Source organism: Prionailurus viverrinus, chromosome D2 (assembly GCF_022837055.1).
Source record: "Prionailurus viverrinus isolate Anna chromosome D2, UM_Priviv_1.0, whole genome shotgun sequence".
Lineage (NCBI taxonomy): Eukaryota > Metazoa > Chordata > Mammalia > Carnivora > Felidae > Prionailurus > Prionailurus viverrinus.
The window spans coordinates 80786812-80803479 of NC_062571.1; the positions used below are offsets into that span (position 1 = coordinate 80786812).

The 16668-nt window shown below is 58.9% G+C and overlaps 1 protein-coding gene across 2 annotated transcripts in view; it reads left to right on the forward strand.

The window, feature by feature from the left end:
* The window catches only part of LHPP (phospholysine phosphohistidine inorganic pyrophosphate phosphatase), a 119029-nt gene that overhangs the window by 47430 nt on the left and 54931 nt on the right, over positions 1-16668 (forward strand). Inside the window, exon 7 of one of the 2 annotated variants that reach the window (XM_047824348.1) lies at positions 8019-8273. The exons of the other annotated variant lie outside the window; for it this stretch is intronic. Coding sequence (XP_047680304.1) covers positions 8019-8169 — 151 coding nt within the window. The 3' untranslated portion in view covers positions 8170-8273. Of the gene's footprint in view, positions 1-8018; positions 8274-16668 lie in introns of those variants that run through there. 2 annotated transcript variants of the gene reach the window in all.

Below are 16668 nucleotides of genomic sequence, written 5' to 3' on the forward strand. Positions count from 1 at the left end.
TTTTATTTGTTTGTTGTAAGGACGTAAATCAGCTTTTGTCAGCACACAGGGCAGAGTGAGAAGACCACTGTCACAGGTAAGGCAGCAAATGAGCCATCTGAGAAGGAGGCCACAGGGCAGAACAGGAGGCTGGGCTCTGTGTGCAGGAGGGCAGGTGGGAGACCTCTCGGCCCTGGCCGCTCTCCAGAGCCACGCTGTTGAGGACGGTGGTCATGTGTTGCCGGTGGCTGCCGAGTACTTGAACTGTGGCTGGTCGAAATCGAGATGTGCTGGACGCACAAGACAGATTCCCAAGACTGAATGGTAGAGAAAGAATGTGAAAAAGCTCGTGAGTAATTTTTTGTACCGATTACACGCTCCAGTGCTAATATTTTATGTTAATTTCACCTGCCTGTTTTAATTTTTGCCAGTATAGCTGCTAGAAAGTTCTTGCTTGCCTCCCCGGCTCACATCAGGGCTCAGCGCATTTCTGTTGGGCACGGGGGTCCCTGCACCTCCCCCTGTTCCCTGCAGATGGCACTCGTGACACACAGACCCCAGCGAAGAGCCAGAGAAAACCTTGTGCTCTGCGGCCCCCGTGGGGCTGGAAAGCCAGAGGCCTCCATGGCACCCTGCCTGGGGACTGCTTCGCGGTGTTCTCTGTGGTTCTCCCATGTGGTCGGCTTCCCCCAAGAATGCAGTTGGGTTTTCCTGGGCTGACCTTCATCTAACTGGTATTACTGCCTGTTTCACCTGGCCATAGCTGGTTCATCATCCCTGGTATGAACACACCTCTTTCTTCCCCTCCCCCGGAGGGCACACTTGGGTGGGTCCTGGTTTAAGCTTTCTTTGAAGTACTTCCAGGAACGTTTGATCCATGTTTCGTGGGTACGTGGGCATGAGTCCTTGTAGTGTCAATCCGCTAAAGCTGGAATTGCCGCGTCGTGGGGAATACGCAGGGTCAGCTTTACCAGACAATGCCACACTTCCAAATCGGTTGTGCGGGTTTATGCTCCCCCCGCAGTGGGCAGGGCCCCACTTGCCTCCAGCCTCTTCACCACTTGGCTGTCTTGCATCGGGAGGCCCGTGTTCTCCCCAGTTTATGCGCCTAGAGCCCTCAGGGGCAGCGTCGACACCCGGTACTCTGTCCACCCAGAGACTGGGGAGGGACCCAGAGGGACCTCGGGAGAGAAGGCACAGGAGAGGCAGAGGTGGGCACGTGTGGTGGCATCGGTGGCTGCGAGGGTGGGACAGGCAGGGGCAGACACGCCCATCTGGGCCCTGCCCTCTGGCTTTGCCTGGGTTTGGCTCCCTCCACACCTGCTTGGTGTGCCTGCTCTTTGATTGGCTGGTGGTCGGGGGACAGCCCTGGAAGTAGTAACCCTTTCTGGTACCTGACCGTCACTATCCTTCTTGGTCCCTGACCCTGCTTCATGTCCAGGGTAAGAGGGAAAGGTTTTCAAACCGTGGACAGCTTGGCTAGGCCCTGCGGGCACTGGAACGGGGTCCCAGGTGAGGCCGGGAGGTGGCCACAGAGTGAGGCCCTGAGGCCTGGGGGCGGCCCAGAAGTTAGCCTCCCAGCCCCTGGAGCTAGCTTCCTAGGAACCTGTGGTGCCTGGGACAGCCCCGAGAGGCTTGTCCTATCTCCCTGCTGACAGGCACAGAGATTTAGTGGCCCCACTTCCCATTTGTAGAAGTGGAAACTGAGGCCCAGACAGGGCAGGGGTGTCGGTACACCTATTTTGATCTGCGGAAGAATGGCCACCCAAGGATGGGATCCCAGCCTCCCCGGCACAGAGAGGGTGCCCGGGCCATTTTCTCTGGCCTTTTGGACTGTAGACCCCGAAATGGGGTGGGGGGTTAGGGTGTGTCCCTGGCAGAGGGGCCTGAGCCAGCCCTGACTGGAGGAGGGGCATCGGAAGGTCTGGAGGCTCCCCTAGCTGAAGGGCCAAGCCAGCCCCATGGTGTCGTGTGAGGCCAGTGCCCCGGGTCACCCAAGAAGGTCAGTGTCAGCCTTGAAGACACATTAGTCCCTGAGGAGAACCCCGGGAGAAGGGCAGCCTGGCCTTCTCTGCGTTCTCCTCCGGTTTTCTCCTCTGCTCTTTCCTCCTGTTCTCACCCCCTGCCCATCGCGTCTGCCCTGGGCCTCACCGCCTCCTTCCCGGTCGGCTAGGGCCCGCTTTCACTTTCCCTTCCTCGCACACTGCTTCCTGCTGCGGCCGCTAGAGGGCGCCGTGCTGCCGGTACCGGGAGGGGCTGCGTGCACACCCACGCACACGTGACGCGCCGTGTCCTCTACACTCACACCCGCAACACACTCACGGCTGGGTCCCGCACCCTCACATGTGCATACCCAGGTCCCACACACACAAATACGCACCCAGCCCTCCCCCCCCCCCCCCCCCACGCTCACACCCAGGCCCCCTCGAGCAGCACACGTGGATGGGCGTGCTGGCACACCCACACGCACTCGCACCCAACCCACATGCCGGCCACACCTGCCTGCATGCCCCGTTTTCCTCTTGCAGCAGCCGGGGTCTGTGCTGCGACCAGGGCAGCAGGCCTGGGGGTCCTCGAGCTGCTCCAGCCCCTTCTGCCCCATCCCACCCCTAAGTCTTCGTTCGTGCTGTGCCCCACCACCTGTCCTACCATCCTTCCTCAGTTGCCTGAATCCTGCCTTCAAGGCCTTCCCTAGTGAAGGAACTCCCAGGTCCTCCCACACGGAAGGGCCCTTAGGGGACCCCTGGCTTCATATGAGGATGAGCTGAGAGTCACAGAAGTGTCTCCAGGGCAGGGGTCACCCCATGGCAAGCTGGAGCCCCGGCTGGACCTCACCCCAGGGCCCTGTCTGTTGTGCCCCAGACACACCTCACCTCCAGGAGAATCATCTGCCACTGCCGGGGCTTCCCGCGGCCTCCTTGTTTCCAAACCTTTTCTGAGATTTCCAGAATAGAAACAATTCCACGTACTGGTCTCCCAGGGCTGGACCTGGGAGGTTTCACCGGTAGATCCGTGATGTTCTTTGTAGAGAGGAGCGTCTGGTCCGGGGGCAGGCAGCTGTGTGGTCCTGTTTCTAGACTGCTTCGCTGGCCCTTGCCTCAGCTCTCAGGACGTCGACACCTTTGAGGATCACGGGGCGCCCACTTCACCTGATGTTTCCCCGCGATACGACCTGCGTTGTGCCCTTTGGGCCAGGATATCACAGAAGTGGTGCTGTGTGCTTCTGGGCGCATCCTGTCGGGAGGCCTCCACCAGTATCGGTGGTGTCGATGTTGACCGATTAAGATGGGGACCGCCGTAAATTTATGCAAAGGTATGGGCTTTTCTCCCCCTTTGTGAGGTATGACGATTTGCGGGGTGATACTTGGAGGATGTACAATCCCAGTCCTCACCCTGCTTCTATCCGTTGTCTCTTAAGGTCTGTTACTGCTCCTTGAATTAACTATTTCTGTGACGGTTGCTAAGTAATTGCATTTTTCGTTCTTACGCTTGATGTCGGCATTCTACCGTAAAGAAGAATGTTTTCTCCTCCCTGTTTATTTATACCCGTGCGGACTTGCGGAATTCTGTTCAGTTCAGTGGGTTATCATCTGGTCCTACTGTCATTTATTCTGGTGCTCACGTGGTCCCCGACATGGCTAGCGGCAGCCGAGTCCTTTGGACACATCCCCACCGTTCTCTGAGCCCTTCCTTACTTTTCTGGCACCAAAAGATGTTTCAGGTTCCTAACATTCTGTCTTTGCGTCAGCCCTGGAGCCGGCCATTTCTCAAGGAGCCCTAGTTCCTTTTAGTGGAGAGTGATATTTAGAATGGAACCCTAGGGCACGAGGCGTTCTTCCCATGCCTGGGTGGGGGGGCAGGTCGCTGTTCTGAGACCCTCTGAGCGGACAGAAGTAGGACACAGGCACTTGCAACTCACACGTCTACCCATCAGCACCTGTGTGTCTGTACTACCAAAAACAGCACCCCCGCACCAGTACCTCTGATTCTGGTCCGACACCACAGGGTTCATCCCAGCCTTACGCTTTTGCACATTTGTGCCTTCCTTCTACAGGGAGAAGCCTGCTTTACGTTATTCTCTCTCCATTTACGTATTTGCTCAGTCCCCCTGCATGTAGCCAACCTGACCTTGCCCGGCTGCTGAGTACCTGCTCCTCCCCCGCCCGCTGCCCCAGGGCCCCCTCCCCTGGGTCCCTGGTCCCCTTCCCATGCCCAGGCGCCACGGGCTACACTCCTACAAGGAAGGGGGGAAGACCCCAGACTTCCGCTGCCTCGTCCGCCTCCCTGCTGCCTCCCGCCCTGCTTTGTACGTGAAGGGATGAGTCTTGGCCAGTTTTGTTTTCCCCACGATGCCTTGCACGTGTCGGACGCTCTGCCTTTGTGAAACTGAGCGGCAACCGTCTTCCATTGGCAGGGGCCTTTCGGCTTCCCAGCCATTTTCACGTTGGGGGCCCCCTTCCGAGCCTCAGGGTAGGCGGAGAAAGTCTGCTGTTTTCTGGGGAAGACGCCCACTCATCTAAGGTCACCCCAGCCAGTAAGGCCGTTCCAGGGCATTCGTCTGTCACAGTTGTCCCTATGCCTGGATGAAAGCCTAGCCCTGTCGTGTACGTGTTCGTGTGGGAGAAGGGCCCATTTGTCCTTGGCTTCCGGGCACTCACCTGGGCTGCGGCTTGGAAGGGTGAGTGTGGAAGAGCATAGACAGAGGGGAGCCCCAGGCTCATGTCCTGGCTCTGCCACTTACCAGCTGGAAGAAACGCCGAGCCTCAGTTTTCTCATCTGTAAAATGAGGGTTTAGGGGGAAGTGCGCCCTTTGGTGCAAAGGAGGAGCCCAATGAATACCCAGCTGTGGGGGGGATAGGTCAGTGACATGACAGGTGTGCACAGCACAGCCGGGCCCGACCCTCCAGAGCTCTGGGGCCTCCCTGAGGGCAGGCCCAGCCAGGCCCCCCACCTCTGGGTGGAATCACGGTCGCGGCTCCGCTTTGAAAATTCGCCCCTAGAGACCACGTCCTCCGATTTCCAAGACATTCTCGCAGACCAGCCCTTGGCCTCCCCGTGTGTGGGGGGATGGCGGTGCTCATGGACGGCGGGGCGGGAAGAGTCCGGGTACAGCCATGCTCACTTCTCTTCCTGCCTGTAGCCTTGTGGCAGCCCGCCAGCATGGCCCGGCACACCACAAGCCTCCCTCGGGGGAGAGACGCTCGATTGGAAAAGCTGGCTTTTCTTTAAAAAGCACGAGTGCGGTAGGCTCTACCCCAGCTTACTGGGGCACCTGCTCTCTGCCGCCCTCACCCCCGTGCTGGGAGACGTGGCCCACGTCGGCTGCCTGCTGCTGCCACCGGGAGCACATCTGAGAGGCAGCTCGGCTTTGCAAGCACCTGCTGTGTGTTCAGCAGCGTCGAGGAGGAGGAGTTCCCAGGCCGGTGCTGGGCACAGAGTGTTTGTCCAGAGGGGCTGGGAGGAGGGGTGCTCAAAGAGGACCCTGTGAGATGCAGAACGCAGGGGGTGAGGGATGTAGGGTGAGGGTGGCCGCCCAGGGGATCACCCGGTCGGCAGGGACCGGGTTTGCCCTGCGTCATGTCCCGCCCCGAGCGGGCACAGGGCTGGCCGCACTGCAGGCTCTGAATGATGGAGTTGGCGGGTGGGGGCTGAGGACGCAAGGGGACCCGGGAAGGGAGCCTGGAGATGGCGGGCTGGCCAGAGCAGAGCCCTTCTGCCGCTGCAAGAAACCCTTAAAGGCCCCAACGCGTGACTGAGAGGTGGGCGGGCTGCAGGAGAAAGGCCCGCGGTACGGCCGCCCGTGTTTCAGGAGCAGACGCCTCTCGAGGAGCCAGCTGGGTGGCCACTGCGGGGGACTTGTATCATTGTCCCCCCCGCCCCGGAGGCAGGTGGAAGCAGGTGCAGGATCTGCCTGGGTCTTTTGTAGCACAGCACCAGAGCCTTTTCTCCATTTTTTTTTTTTTTTTTTTTGCATGTCCTGTATGTGGGGTTGTAAAGAGAGCTGATGGCAGGGAGGGGACAGCAGTGGCTCATCAGAAGCTGCAGCGGCGAGGGCAGGAGGCCTAGGTGGGCACCTTTCAGCCCAACCGGCCCTGGCCCAGGGGCAGGGGGGCCTGGGGGCCTGGGGAAGGGCCTGGGCTTCGCAGCCCAGGGCAAGGGATGGAATGTCTGGCGTTGTGACCCCACGCGGGCTGCTCTCTGTGCTCCTCTGGGCTTTACGATGCCGTGAGGTGCAGGTGAGCCTGCCATGAGCCCGGTCCCCTCCCTCCCTGGTGCCTGAGTGGAGGTCTCTCCTGGCTTCTGGCTCTGGCTTACACAGGGCTGGGAAGAGCTCATCGATCAGGCTGCATAAAGTAGCAGTTAGGCGGGGCGCCTGGGTTGGGTCAGTCGGTTAAGCGTCTGACTTCGGCTCAGGTCCCAAAATCACACTCTGTGAGTTCGAGCCCCGCATCAGGCTCTGTTCTGATGGCTCAGAGCCTGGATGGAGCCTGCTCGGATTCCGTGTCTCCTTCTCTCTCTGCCCCTCTGCCTTTCATGTTCTCTCTCTCTCTGTCGAAAATAAATAAACGTTAAATAAATAAATAAAGCAGTAGTTAGGCCTTGAAAATAGTTCCAAATTAAGACTTTGCCAGAATCTGAGTATTTTCTCATGTGCCCTGGTCTTTGGAGCCTCGTGGTTAAGCACACAGGTTCCGGGACCTGCCGGGCTGTGAATCCCAGCTCAGCTGTTTCGCCAGGGGCTGGTTACCTAACCTCTCTGTGCTTTAGCTTCCTCACTGTGGGTGATGAAGTAAGGTGTCTTCTTCCTAAGGTGGTTGGGAAAACACAAACTGGCCGCAGCAGAAAAGGGACCCCCTGCACCAGAAATTGGTTCATTTACTCTCAAAGCAGCTGTGTGGGATGGTTAACTGTTCTTTTCTTTGCTTGTGTAATATAATTTATTGTCAAGTTAGCTGACATACCTTGTATACAGTATGCTCTTGGCTTCCAGAGTAGATTCCCACAATCCTTTGCTTCCATACAACACCCAGTGCTCATCCCAAGTGCCCTCCTCGATGCCCACCCATTTCCCCCTCCCTTGCCCCGCACCCCTCCCATCAACCCTCAGTTTGTTCTCTGTATTTAAGAGTCTCTTATGGTTTGCCTCCCTCCCTCTCTCTTTGTAACTATCTTTTTCCTTTCCCCTCCCCGTAGTCTTCTGTTAAGTTTCTCAAATTCCACATGTGAGTGAAAGTATGATATCTGTCTTTCTCTGACTGTCTTATTTCACTTAGCATAACACCCCCTAGGGGATGGCTAACTATTCTTATTTCCGAGAGGTTGAGTAACTTGCCTGGGGTCACATACTGGTGAGAGCTGGCCTTTGAACCCATAGTCCACCACGTGCAGGGTTCCCTGTGATTACTGTCTCTCCATTTGTTTCTGTATGGTTTTAAGTTAGTCCGGTGGATTTTTATTTTTATTTTTTTAATGTTTATTAATTCATTTTGAGAGAGAGAGAGAGAGAGCCAGCAGGGGAGGAGCAGAGAGGGAAGGAGAGGGAGAATCCCAGGCAGGCTCCATGCTGTGAGCACAGAGCCTGACTCGGGGCTCGATCTCACGAACCATGAGATCATGACTCGAGCCTAAATCAAGAGCTGGACGCTTAACTGGCTGAGCCACCCAGGTGCTCCAGTCCAGTCAAGTCGGCCACCAGGGACGTGTGCTGTGAGGTCCTGCTGGGTGGGGGCTGGTGCCAGGAGGAGCCACTCACAGCTGCCAAGGGAGCCCCGAGCCACAGGGCAGAGAATGTGGCTCAGGGTCCTCAGGTCGGGGCTCCAAGCCCCAGTTCTGCTCTGGCCCCTCAGGAGAATTAGGGGGATCCTGTGGGGCTTCCAGGCCCTACCCCTGGTTCAGCCGGACCAGCTGTCTTGTCTGTATCGGGGTTCCTTGTGAATTCCACTGGGCAGAGGCAGCGGGTTCTGCTTCTTCCGAGCATTCGAAAGCTTCAAGGAGCACTGTCTTCAGATCCCGTCCACACCCCACCCTCCCTTTTATAGGTGCAGGCTAGGAACTGAGCCGGGGGCTGAAGGGGCCCACCCCAGCCCTGTGTGCAGCCCCACCTCACAGCCGAATGGACCTGACCTTCCTTGGACTCCCTCCCCAGCGTCCCCCTGGAGGCCTCACGGGTCTTGTGGAGACTGTATCTAGGGGCTGGCAGGATCCAGGTGGCGTGTGGAAGTCATCCCCCGTCCTGTTCTGGCCAGAGTCAGCCAGGAGGGGAAGAGGTTAACCTGTTTGGAACCTACTAGTAGAGGGGAAGCACCAGTGTCCCCATAGGAAATAGTTTCAAATAAATTCCTGTCCTGCCTCCCTGCCGCCCCGGGACGGAAGCTCAGTAGCGCCTCCTAGTGTCCCAGCTCCTCTCTGCAGGCCTGAGAACACTCTAGCCCTGCTCCCCGACCCGTGTGTGGTGGGCAGAATTATGTGGGCAGGCCGAGGGACCCCGGAGCTCCAGGGAGACCAGCTGTCCTGCAGTGTCCTGCAGCCAAAGTCCAAGTCTCCCGGGTCAGGGAGGGGGGGGTTCTGTAAGCCGAGGCCTGGGGGAGCTGAGGGCAGGCAGGGCTGGGGGAGGGGAGGGGAGCAGAGAGCTTCAGTGTCACTGTGGAAGGGACTCTCTGAAGGCAGGCAGGAAGCAGGACAGGCCCCCATTCGGCAGAAGACCATTGGGAATCTGATGTATTGACAAACGGATCTTGTGTTGCCGCTCCGAGCCGGGAGAGTGGGGTCGGTTTCGGCAAGGATCGGCTTGGACAGTGGCTCTTGACGGGTCAGGTTGGAAGCTGTCAGTAGTCCGTTAGCTCCTGGGGGATGGATGGACTGAGCTGTGAGGGGCTGGGCGCCTGGACTGTGCCTCCTGCCTCTGCTACGGGCCGCCAGGTGATGGCTCAGGCCTCCTGATCGCTCAGGTAATGAAACTAATAGCCATCTTTATAAAGTTTATTTATTTATTTTGGGAGAGAGAGAGAGAGAGAGAGAGAGAGGGAGAGAGAGACCTAAGCAGGCTCCTCGATGTTAGCGCAGAGTCTGACGCGGGGCTCGAACTCACAAACTGTGAGATCATAACCTGAGCCAAAATCAAGAGTCGGATGCTTAACCAACTGAGCCACCCAGGCACCCCAGTAGCCATCTTTTTAGAATAATCCAGCACTTACCAAGTGTAAGCAGTGGGGCTTTTCCTCCTTTGTGCAACCAGCTTGCAGGGTAAACACAGTTTTCTGGGTTTTAAATGAGAAACGTGAGCATCAGAAACAGTAATAGCCTGGGAGTCGAACCAGGTGTGTCTGACTCCAGAGCCTCTGCTTGGAATCCCAGGCGAGCTTGCCCAGACTCAGTTTCCCCACCTGCCGTCTCTGCCTCCTCCTTGCTGCTGAGAGAGGTGCTGGGAACATGGAGCTTGGGGATCTCCTGGGGGCCTAGGAACGTGTTGGGGGTGTTAGCGCTTTCTGTCCACGTGGCAGGGCTCCCTGTTGTTGCCAGGAGTGGGGACTCGGGCTGGAGGCGTGAATCGGGGCTGCAGAGAGTGGGCGGCGGGCATGCCCGCCCAGAGCAGGCCGTGCAGAGGCGAGGTGGGGAGACTAGGCCTCCCAGGGCACCTTCTGCCTGGCTTCCCCGCTCCAGGCCGGAAGCAGCTGGCGTGAGCGCCACTCTTTCTGGCGTCCCAGCACGGCTGCCTCGAGGTGCTGTTTACAGGCTGCGCTCATTGTGGTTAATGCCTGCGCCTTATCTCATCCATCACACTGCTCCCATTTCACAGATGGGTACTGAGGCCAGAGGGCCGGGTGGCCAGCGTGAGGGTTAGTCCTAAGAGCCGGGCTCCCCGTTTCCTGCTTTCTGTGCCTCCTGCCTCGGGGGTGGGATGGGGAGATCTCAGCCAGGGGTGAGTAATGTAGACTGCATCATAAACAGAAGCCTCTGGGCTTATTTTGCCCTGTTACAAGCGTGTGTGGGTTTCTACCCCCAAGCGTGAGCCGCCACAGAGCAGAGACATGGGGTGTAGGTTGGGCTCAGATTGGAGGTGTGGCCCAGGTGATGAAAACACCCTCTTAGGACCTGGCAGAGTCCTTGTCCTCTGCTGTGACTGAGCCCCCTTCTGGGCCATTCCAGTTCCCCCTTCCCAGGTGACCCCCCCCCCCCAAGCCTCCCACCCCGGCGCTGAGGGCTGGGCCCACCCTGCGGGGTCTGCTGAGCACCCTGCCATTTGCTGTCGCTTTCCCCGCGGTCTGCAGGTCTCGCCTCGGCGGGTCTCACGGCCCTGCCACTGCCCCTTCTGCTTCCCAGAGTGCCGTCTCCCGGTTGCCCTCTCTTCTCCCTGTGGGATGTTTGATGTGAGGAAAAGAGAGGCCTGATGCTGCGAGGCCCTGGTCTGCACACGCCCGGCAGCTTCAGGAGAGCAGACTGCTGCTCCGAGCCCCCCTCAGCGCCCCCCTGGCCGAGGGGAACACGGTGGACAGGCCTCCCTCCCCTGAGACAGAGGCCCACGCACGTCTGCCCCGGACCGCGTGGTTGCCCACGAAGGGCTGGCAGTGCAGATCTGGAAGACACCGGTGACGGTGAAGGTATGGGGACGGATACTCCATGGAGACTCACACATCTAGGAGAACCCTCGGGAACTCTCCGGGTCCTTTCCGCCCACCCCATCTCACAGAAAAGTAAGCCTCCGAGTGGCTTCTGACTTGCCCGGCTCCTTCAGCTGTTGGAAAGCTGACTGCATCCTAGAGCCTGGGTGTGCTCACCAGTGCATGCCCTGATTGCCTCTCAATTCCTGCAACAGAGGCGTGGCGGAGGAAGGAAGCACTTCCTGAGAAGTTTGTGCTACCTCCCATGACATTTCAAGGCACTTTATTTCTCAAAATATTGTCGGGATGGAGTTATTTTTAGCTCGGCCTCATGGGATCGGAGAATACTGTTGCTGCCGCTTGGGCAGACAGACTTCTAGTGTAGACCGGTTCTGCGTGACCTCTTTCTGGGAGAGCCACGTGGTCTGAGGAATTGTGGGGTGCCCGTGAGGCAAAGCAGAGCGCCCCCAACTGTTCCCTGTGGCTCAGCGACCATCTTGAAACCAGAATGCCCCCCCCATCCCCAGGGTGCGGGTTGGGGACGCTGGAGCAAAGCATCTCCAGTCAAAGCCACTTGTCCGTCTTCCCATCCTGCTCCCGTCACTTCAGGCCTCAATTTCCATATCTTTAAAATGGGAATACTAAGAGGATCGATGCTCAGGTTGGGGAGAACAGAACAGAACAGAACATGCGGAAAGCATTCAGCACGCTTCCTGGCATGGAGTGAGTGCCCAGCGAATACTGGTAGTGTTATTTTTATTGGAGGAAACTCGGGCCCCAGGATAACTGTGGAGGCAGGGACTTGACTTCCAGGCACTCGGGCCTGACCGACTCTGTGGCATTGCTGTACTGGTGTGGATGTGTGAGCCCTTTTCGGGGAGAATGCTCTGGGTGCACCTGTGCTGTCCGGCCTCCCGAGGCTGGGGTGCCTCCCACCCAAGCAGGGGCCTGCAGCCTGAGCACATGGCCCTACCCTGTCCCTCCTGGTCCCCGTGGCCCCGGGTCCCCACCGTGTGCTGGCGTTTTTCTGGTCTCTCCCGGGGCTGGGCTGGGCTGGGAGCAGGGGAGCCGCACAAGGAGAGACCTTCTGCTACGGTCTAGAGCCCCGCTCTCATTCACCTCTGGATCTGCTCTCAGAATGTTCTGGGGGAAGTTGCTGACACAGGACACAGTGCCTCAGAGGGCTGGCCCCTTCCACCTGGTACCCCCCCACTGTTGATGTGACCCCGTCTCGTGTTCTTGGCCCCCCTTGCAGCCTGCTCCGTTTACTCTGTTCTGCTCTCCACAGTTTGAGTGGGGATTTTGCAGAGGACCCTGGGCTGGTGGGGGCCGACGTCTCGCACCCAGCTGCCCACTCTGGCTGCCTGGAAAACCGCCATGGTTCCTGGTGCTCCCGTGCAGCTCGGCGCCTGGGGCCTGCAGGGGCCTCGGCTGTGGGGAGCACACGCATCGTCTCCAGCAGGCCCTGATGTGGCCCCCAGCCCCAAGGGGCTGCACAGGTATGGGCCCCAAGACCGGTGGATCAGAGTGCTTGGCAGTTTATAGAAGACACCTGTCCTCTCTCCTGTCTCCTTGAGCCCAGTCCTAGGTTCTGGGCTCTTTTCTCTCCCAAGAGTTGGAGCCAGAGTGTCCTGGTGGCAGAGCAGGCTGCAGCCTGTGTCCACACTTGGTCCCCGTCCCGATGGATGGAAGGAGCGAGGGGGCTTTGAGGGGCTCTCCTGAGATACACCTGCGCCCACACTCCTGGAAGTGGAAGCCCGTGTGGGCTCGGAGGCTGAGTCACCAAAGGCCATCGTCATGCATTTGCCTTCCCAACCTTCTCTTGGTGCCTTATTAGACCCGACTGGACAACCGAAGGCAGTTGGGGCCCGGGTCTGCTGCTGGGGCCAGCCTGGAGGTACTGTGACTCTGAATGGGGCCATCAGTGGGGCTCTGACGCAGGGTGACTTCCACTTACTTGCTGACTTACATGTTTACAGATAATGATCACAACAGCCTGAGGAGGCGAGTATTACTATATCCCCATTTACAGTTGGGGAAACCGAGGCACAGAAAAGTTGGGTTCCCCACCAAGAGCACACAGCAGCTCGTGGGCACTGGCATTCTGTTTCCAGTCTGAGTGCTGGGGCTGTCCATGGCACGTGGTGTCGAGGGGCATCTAGGGGCTCCCCGGGGGGCTCCCACTCTCATGGAATCTCACAGATTGGAGCTGCCCTCCCACATCAGGCCCGCTCTGGCCTTGCCTGAGCTTCTCTGGCCTCTGTATGCAGGGACTGGAGAGAGGGACTGAGACGCCCCACAGGGACCTGAGTTCATGAGCGGCCGGAGGGAGGTACCATCTGTCCTGGACGCCCTCTGCCGGCACAGGCCAGCCTGAGGCCGTGTCGCCCACACCTGGGGCTGCACACCCCATCTGGGAGCCATCGTGCCAGTGGGACGAAGCAGAGATGCCCCAGGGAGGCTGAGACTTAGGAGCCTGGGAACAGGGTGTCTTTCTGGGCTCAGGGCCTTTCCCTCAAGATGGAACATCTCGGCTGCCAGAGCTGCTCCCAGCACGAATTCAGTTGTTGGTATTGAGCGCGTGCTGGGGTGTACCTTGCGTTTCTCATCTGCCGTGTGGTGGGTTTAGCGGGGCCTGTCTGGGCCGGAGCACCCGCAGCGGCACACGGAAAAGCCATTTTTACCTGGAAGAACTCCATTAATCCTCGGAGTGGGGGGGGGGGGTAACGTTTTTGATAAGGCCTCCAATGTGGTTTTTTTTTTTCTTTTTAAAAAAACTAATGGGATTTTTCTGATCGTGAAAGAAATCCATACCTTTTTAGGAAAATTCAGAAAAGCACAAGGAGGAAAATCCACAATCCTACCTCCCACAGGGAATCACAGTTAGTGTTTTGTTTTGCCTGTTTCTTAAAAAAAAAAAAGTTGTACTAAATGAAATCGTGAAGCCCTGGCTTTGGATTTAAGATCGTACTCAGAGTCGCTCGCATCCGAGCGTGCTCCTGTCCCTGGGACGTGGTCGTGCTCTCACAGAACTGCAGCCTCCTGGCCTCCCAGCCAAGCTCCCCGGGACCCAGCCAAGTTCCCCCCGGGGTGGAGCCTGTTCGGGAAGCTGCCAGCCCAGCCAGAGCAGGACGGCAGGCTGGAGGCCCCCCCTGCCCTCTACCCCGGGCTGACCTGAGCGACAGAGAAGGTCAGAGTCAGGCATGTTCCTCCTGGTCCGCTGGGTGCAGGGAAAGCCCTGTCATCCCATCCTGTCTCCCCTCTCTAGAACCCCTGGGTAGGAGGGATTGTGTCCCCCCCCCACCCCCACATGCCTGCCGGCCTGGAGCCCCTGGAGACCAGGAGCAGACTAGTTGCTGGCACGGAGGGAAGGACACATGGCAGAGAGTGACAGGCGGGCTTCAGCGGCCACGGCCACAAACCTGTCCCATGAGTGTGTACTGGCAGGTGGCCGTGGAGATCCTGGGGGAGGGTTTGTGAGTCCCTCTCCTTCCTGCCTCACCCCTGCCCAGGCTGGTGGGGCACAGCCAGCCCTGGATTTACCCTCCTCACGGGGTGGCCTTGTGCCCTCACCGGTGTGGGCAGCAGGGGCAAAGGGCAGGGAACTGGCACCCGTGAGTTGCAGCACTGGCCGCACTAATGGGGGTGGGGTGAGCGGCCTCCACGCACCCCTGGCTACTGTTAGCCTCTGTGCCAGGGTTCCATTTACGGAGGTCAGGATTCTTTTTAGATTTTTAAAGCTTGTTATTGACATGTAACATACAGAATAGTGTACAGAACTTAGGTAAAAAGCTTAACAAATTTTTATTAAGCGAACACACCTGTGTAAGCAGAACGTGACCAGCCCTCCCCCCCCCCCCCCCCCCCCGCCCCTGAGTCTCTTCCAGTCACTTTGTTCCCTGAGATAATCACCACCCTGATGACCTCTCAAAGCAGAGATGAGATTGCCTGTTCTGGAACTTACTGTAAAGGGAATCATACCACATGTATTGTTCTTTCTCATGGTCAGACTTCTAAGGGGGGGGGGGTCTGCTGGGTGGGTGGCTGGAACCGTGAGGGGTCATCCTGGCATCCGTGGTGAGAAGCAATGCTTCTCCGAGCAGAGTTTGTTCAGTCACCCTGCAAACACTCCCTGAGTGTTGCTCCTGCCAGAGGAACAGGACGACCTGGCTTTGCAGAAACCTTCGGTCCACGGGGCAGGGAGCCGGTGTAAAAACAGGCAGTTTCTCTCTCTCGGGCTGGATGGCATGGGGGCTGAGCCCACAGACGCAGAGTGAGCCCAGAGGGTGGATGGGGTCTCCCTGGAAAGGTGGAGCCTGAGCGCTGTTCTGAAGGGTGAAGGGGAGTTTGCCAGAGCGACAAGAGCTGGGGAAAGGCAAGTCAAGAAGAAGGGAGAAGAGTCTTTGTTTTCCCAGTGGGCCCAGCTCCTATAGAGGCAGCCATAGCCCCGGCCCTGGCCCTGTTGAGGCGGGAACCAGGGCGCCACCTACCAAGTCAGAGGCCAGAGTGGTGCTTTGCCCCCCCCAGCCCTTGGAGGAGGCCCACCCAGCATCACATGTCCTGGCGTTGGGCCCGTGCCTCCCTCTCCGAGACTCTAAGCCCGCTGCATAGACAAGACGTGCTGTGATTCCCAGAGGCACGAGAAGAACCTGCTGGTCAGAAACGTCTCCCTGTTTTCTTCCACCATGAGACTTAAGGGTTAAGGCAGATGCAGGACAGGGGGTGGTGCGGGACAGGGGGCCGCTGTGACTTGGCCGGGACCCGCCCCTTGCGGAGCCTCCAGAAGAGGTGGGAGTTGGATAGAGAGTCTCTTGAGGTCCCTTCCAGCTCTGCCCACCTCCCAGTTAGATGGGATGACTCACAGCGAGCGCTTGAGAATGGAGGTCAGTGCCCCACCATAAGGCCTTGGGTGCCCAAACGTGGGTGAGTATGCATGAAGGCAGGCCCGAGGGCCGAGCTGGAGACGGGGCACAGCCCTCGCCCCCAGGGGCCAGGGCTGGGCTTCAGGGGGTTGTGTGCAGAGAAGGTGTGAGGGGGACATTGAGGGTAAGGGGCTGTGTGAGGAGCTGTCCTCGGGTTCTCCGTGTGCCCTGGACGGGCCCTGACCTTGGCAGAGGCCGGGACACATCCAAGAAATGACCCTGAATCGAGTCAGATTCACACCCTGCAGGGGCCACTGATCTTTATTTGCAGGGGGAGCCCCCTCCTCATTCCACCGTCAGAGTCTGGGGAGCTGGGTGGGCCCAGCCACCTCCCAGAACCCCTTTGGGATGCTAACCACGGGCAGGCCGGTCTGCTCAAGCCGACACGGCTGCCTTGATTTCACGGGCCCTGATTTCACCTCTGGGCTGTCAGCCCCTGCCTGCAGGAGACCCGGCATGTGTTTTTATATCTCACCACCTCGAGGTTGTGCGGGGTGAGGGGAAGGATGCGGTCAGGGCTGGGAGCACAAGCTTCAGCGCTGTGGCTGCCTGGGTCGGGCCTCAGTGTTGTCATCTCTGAAGTGGGGAGAAGGATGCCGTCCTCACAGGACCTCACAAGTAAACGCATCTGGTGCCCAGCAAGCCTTTGGTCAGGGTGTGGCCGTCTCGGCACAGACACCAGCACTTGGTGGCCGACTACATTTTGACCCACCCATGGAGTTGGGTCCCCTGGGTTGCTGGCACCCATGGAGGTGCGATCCGTGTGCACCATGTGCCACACATTGGGGCCGGCTCCCCGGGGGACTGTGGCTCCCCGGCCTCATCCCGTCTTCCCCCGCCCCACGGATGTCGGTGCCTAGAGCCAAGTCAAAGACGGAGCTTCTCCAGGGGCGGCCCCTCCGTAGTCCCCCCGACACACAGGACAGGAAGAGGCCCTCAGCCCCTGCCTGGCCCCCAGCCCTTTGGAGGAAGAGGGGCTTCTGTGCCCCAGGAAGTTCTGGGGGATGGGAGATGGCTCCCTTGGGGCAGGCGACCGAGCAGGCGTGTCTCCACATCCTCATCCGGACGAGGGGTATATGGTCATGCGTGTCCCGTAGTTAGAATCGCGCCTACCCCCCCACCCCCCGCCCCGAGCCCTGAAGCTCCACAGGTGATCACTGCTGCCTCCA